The 5,310-nt window shown below is 55.5% G+C and overlaps 1 protein-coding gene across 1 annotated transcript; it reads left to right on the top strand.

Moving 5' to 3' along the window:
• Positions 1 to 463: 463 nt before the first annotated feature.
• Positions 464 to 4,742, top strand: RND2 (Rho family GTPase 2; the record flags this gene model as incomplete). Its single annotated transcript, XM_077749109.1, has 3 exons — positions 464 to 573; positions 1,344 to 1,478; positions 1,698 to 4,742. Coding segments are annotated over 3 exons (500 nt in total), but the record flags the coding sequence as incomplete, so codon positions are not given.
• Between the last annotated feature and the right edge of the window lie 568 nt (positions 4,743 to 5,310).

Below are 5,310 nucleotides of genomic sequence, written 5' to 3' on the forward strand. Positions count from 1 at the left end.
GCTGTTTCTAGAGACAGAAGTATAGAAATCTGAGCTGTCCCAAGCCTGTGCGGGAGCTCTGCCCCTGCCCCTCCCCCTCCTCCAAAAAAGGAGGAGGTTTTTATTTTTACTCAGCTTCCCCAGGGAGGGCTTTAGAAGACGTCAGTCAAAGCTCAGAAAGCACAGGCAAAATTTTGAGAATGTGGAGAGATTTCATGAGCTTCTCAAAGACTCAGAAAAGATTAAGAATGATTACTTTTAAAGAAACCCCTGGGGAAGTGGAGAGCTGTTTTCTGCCGTTTAACCTCCCTCCCTCTGCCAGCTCCCCTCCTTGAAGAAACCCAGACTCCTTGATGGGTGCTAATACCTGCTCTCTTTCCGTCCTCTGGCCTAGCGTCCCTTGGCCAGGAGTGGTAAGGTCTCCTATTCCCTTCCAGGCCTCCCACCCACTCAGGACCCCGTCTCCCTCCCTGTCTTCTCTCAGGTTCTTCTTACTATGATAACGTCCGGCCTCTGGCCTATCCTGATTCAGACGCTGTGCTCATCTGCTTCGACATTAGCCGACCAGAGACACTGGACAGCGTCCTCAAGAAGGTGGGAGCCTGGGGAAACAGGATGGCGTACACTGAGGGGGACCAGAAACCAAGGTCCTGATACAACATGGGCTGGAGGAGGGAGTGATACCTAGGGCATGGTCATCAGCTGGAGAGCGTGTGAAGCTCTCTTCCTTCCGCATCCCCCTCACCCCTCCATCCCTCACCCCTCACCCCCCACCCTTGCTTCCTAGAAGTCCGTCCTCAGAGCTGGATCCAGCATCTGGTAGGAGAGAGAAGAGAACAAGAAGACGTACTCAAGGGATTCCTTACCATCCTCCCCATCCCCTTGGGTGTGGGAGCCCCAGATGGAGGGAATGGGAATGCTCTTCCAGGAGCTCAGAAGAGCCCTGTGGTCTCCTCTCCAGGCCTCTCTTTCCAGGAGAAAAGCCCATGTTGAATGGACAGAAGTCAGCTAAAGCAGCCCTAGGTCCCTGGTGGAGGAGGGAGGGCCGATCAGTCTGTTCCTAGGAACAAATTTGGGAAAGGGGGTGGGTTTCAGGCTGGTAGACCCTTCATGGCCACTGAGGTAGAAGCAGGGCCCCTACCCTACAGCCCCACGCCAGCCCTTTCCTCTCTCCCCTTCTCCTACCCCCCATCCTGCTTTCAGCCCAAGGCCACCATTCCTACTTCCTTGTTCATGCGGGAGAGTCCAGACAGAGGGGTGCACGGTTTCTGCATGATGCGAGGAAGGGTGTTGCCGTGGCATGGAACAAGCTTCGCCATGTGCCTTCACCGACCCTTCCATAACTGTTTTCTTCCCCCAAATAGTGGCAAGGGGAGACTCAGGAGTTTTGCCCCAATGCCAAGGTTGTGCTGGTTGGCTGTAAACTGGACATGCGCACGGACCTGGCCACACTGAGGGAGCTGTCCAAACAGAGGCTTATCCCCGTGACACATGAACAGGTGGGACGCTTGACCTCTGACCTAGTCCCGGCCTAGACCTCTCACCTCTGCCCCTCTCTTCTCTGATTTGAAAACACCCTGCTCTGCTCATCCCTTGCACTGGCTTCTGATCTATGACCCGATCCCTTGCCCACTCTCTCCACCCCCACTGCCCTCAGCCCCCCTTGCCGAGCTGTAGCCTAAGCCCCATAACTTCCTACATTCCCTCCATCCTTCCAGGGCACTGTGTTGGCCAAGCAGGTAGGGGCCGTGTCCTACGTGGAGTGCTCCTCCCGGTCCTCCGAGCGCAGCGTCAGGGACGTCTTCCACGTGGCCACAGTGGCCTCCCTTGGCCGTGGCCATAGGCAGCTGCGTCGTACTGACTCACGCCGTGGACTGCAGAGATCCGCTCAGCTGGCAGGCCGGCCGGACCGGGGGACCGGGACCGAGAGTGAGATCCACAAGGATCGAGCCAAGAGCTGCAATCTCATGTGAGGGGCTGGGGCGGGGCAGAGTGTAAAGAGCAGTGGCCAAGGGCCCGATTGTTCCCCTGCTGCACCTGGCTCCTGACCTCCTGACTCTGGCAGGGACTTCAGGGCAGGCCGAGTGAGGGATTCTTCTGGTCAGGAGAGCTGAAGGCAGAAGGGGGCCACCATCCCCCCATCCTCATCCCCCTCTTCTCCATAGGAAGCGAGGAAGCTAGCAAGACGGGGAGCCGGGCCGGGGGCTAGGGGCGGGGGTTGGGGAAGTTGGCATCAAGCAGTGACCTTGGTTGAGGCTTAGCCTATGAAGGGTGCCTTCCCTCCCCACCCCCAGTCCCCATATCCTGGCCCTGGCTTCTTTCCCTAAGGAAAGTGTCCATTCTGTGACCTTCCCTTTTCCTCGCCTTTCCCTTCCACAGCTGTTCTCACTCATCCTAACCTCCAGGCAACATGCACTAAATTAAAAAGCAAGTTGAGTCCTTCTCCCTTCTACCCACAGTGCTAGCTCCCTCAATCCCTTCCTGCAACTGTCCCCAAATAAAGCCCATGTCCATGGAAAACGGCTGTGGCTTTAGTTTTGTTGCTTTCTAAAAACCCAATCTACCAATCTCTAGCAGCAGGAGGGAAGGTTAAATTCCGGGAGGAACTTTCTTGTCTATGTCCATAGTTGGAGGAAGTTAGAGGAAGTTAAAGGAAGAGGCCTTGGGTCAGATTAGCAGTGTCCTTTTAGGAGCCAGAGGTGGGGGAGTGAAAGGTCTTGGGAATATTCATCTCAGTTAATGAGTCAGACAATCCTAAGGCCATTAGGGATTTTTAAGTGGACTGATGTGCAATTCATTCCTCAGCCCAGCTGGGGCCACCTGCTAGTGTGGGAGGGGTCCTGCTGACCATGGTCCAGGCCCCTTGCACACCCCATCCATCCCCCAGCCTGGAATCTGCTGGTGTCCTGGAAGTTGTGGGGGAAGGGAGAGTATCAAAAGCCTCCACAGCACAGAAGCTGACCCTTCTGTGCAGTGAAGTTATCCAAGGGGACAAGAGTTGATTCTGGGGTCTCGTTGGAGGTGAAGGCAGGGGCTCTCATCTTCTTTCCATCCTGAGCTCCTCGATGATTTTGGAGGGAACATCAGCTGTGAGTTAGGGTCACTGCCCCCCCCCCCAGCCCCCTAGAGGGGGGAAGCCAGTGGAGGGGCTGGCCCGAGCTCTTGTTGTCAGGAAAGACAGTGCTGGTCTGTTTTCTTGGGAGTCTGGTTTCACATTGTCCTGTATTCCCTCCCTGGCTCTGGTCCCACTGGCCTCTTTTCGGTGACATTCTCCCCCAGGAACCATCCCTGGCCATCCCTTCCCCCCAGCCCCAGCCAGTTCTCCCATACACACTCTGGGAGGGCACACAAACCTTACCCTCCCATCTGCTGGGCTCCCCCCTAATTCACAGCCCGTCCCTCCCTCATTCATTCAGTAAATATGTACTGAGCACCAACTGTGTGTCAGACACCGGCTTGGATTCTGAAAGGACCAGTCTCTGCGCTCTGGAGGCCAGCCCAGTGAGAGGTGTCCCGGGTGTGACAGTGGCTTGTCTGCGGGAGCTCCTTACAGCCCCAGGAGCCAGTGCTCTGAGCCAGGTCCTGAGGGTTGAAGACGAGTTTGGTGGGCAGGGAAGGGTAGGAAAGGCACTCTGGGCAGAGGGTACAGCATGTGCAGACACATGGAAATGAGAAAGAATGTGGCATGGTTGGGGCTGCCACAGCGAGGAGAGCAGAAGACCAGGCTGGGAAGGTTTATCAAGGCGACTTTTGGGCCCACAAAGGAGCCAGGACTTCACTCTGAGATGTGAGGAGGCGCCAGGGATTTCAAGCAGAGAATGAAGTGACCAGATTTGGTTTTGGGATGGATGCGTATCTGGAGGAGGTGACGGGGGCTGGGAGATTTGGCTCAGAGATGTGTCATTGAAAACAGCTTCTCCTTCCCTATGCCACGGCCCCGTCTTGAGAAGAAAGGAGATCCCACCCACTGCTGGCTCATGAGACACCCCTTTCCCTCCCTGTCCTAGAGGACCCTGTCCCTCCCTGTCCCAGTCTGTCTCAGCTAGTCTCAAGGATTCGGGGACAGCTTCATGGGTGCTGGGCACCCAAACTGAGGTTAGGGGCTGACTCCAGGACCCTCCTCCAGCACCCTGAGTCCTGGATTGGGGGTGCTGAGAGGGCTGGGTTCCAGCTAGGTGGCTCTCAGTCTGGTCCCAGAGGACTGACCCTTCCCCCACAGGGACCTGCCACACCATCACCTTGGGATTTTGGCCATGGCTTCTTTTCTCCTCTTCGGACTTTGATACAAAGCAGACTCAAGCCTATAGCCACCAAAGTGCAGAATGTTTGGGCCCCTCTCTTCTCCCAATTGCCCTCTCCTGCCACTCAGGGAATGCAAATGCATTTCAATATCCACCTAAAACAAACATAATTAGCAAAATAAATCAGTGGGGGGGGGATCCCCCAAAGTTTAATACATTTCCAATACCACCGGGAACAGATTGTGGTCTCCTCTGCAGGTCTGAGTTGCCAGACGTTTTATTTCCGGGGAGGAGGCTGTGCCACTGGGCCAGAGAGTCCAATGGGTGGGAGGAGGGAATAGGGCTGTTTCTAGATCCTCAAAGGCCCCTGCAGGCTGGAGGGAGGGAACTTTACCCCCACCCCCACCCCAGATGCAGGAGTCAGACCCAGCTTCCTCCTCTGCAGCTGTTTCCCCCACAAATTAGACACCCGTTTGGGAAACAATGTAGCCTCGTTAATCATTTAATGAAATAAACAACTAATCACGCTGTGATGTTGCCAGTGTCTCTTAACCTCTGCAATCAGCCTACCCTGGAGGGAGGAGGGAGAAGGAAGGGGTGGGGGGGGCAGTAGGGGTGGAGACTGGGTCTAACCCCTGAAATGCTTCCTCTGAAGGAGGGTCCTGCCTCTGGGACTCCAGCCTTCCCAGAAGGGACAGTCCTGAAAAGACCTTGAGAGGTCGAGGCAGAGGGCGCGGGTTTCAGCTCTGCCGCTCCTTCCCTGGGGAGCCTTTGGTGAGGTTCTCTACCTGGAAAAGAGCCACTCACTGCATCTACCCCATGTTGAGGAAGATCCAGAGAGGAGAACAGATGTAGAAAAGCCTTTTGACCCTTTATAGGTGAACCTTTATTCCTTAAAACTTAGACACCCAGGCCTTACTGCTTCTGAGCCAAGCCCAGGGGAATCAGGAAAGGCCTCTTGAAGGGGGATTCTGATGCTCTGGATTCAAAGGCTGGAGGAAGGCCAAAAGACAGGAAGGGGGAGATCTCTGGTGTCTTGCTCCCACGTTTACCCCAAGGGCCAGAGAGACCTTTAATAACTCCAAAGGCT

Source organism: Crocuta crocuta, unplaced genomic scaffold (genome assembly GCF_008692635.1).
Source record: "Crocuta crocuta isolate KB4526 unplaced genomic scaffold, BGI_CrCroc_1.0 C29725300, whole genome shotgun sequence".
Taxonomy (NCBI): Eukaryota; Metazoa; Chordata; class Mammalia; order Carnivora; family Hyaenidae; genus Crocuta; species Crocuta crocuta.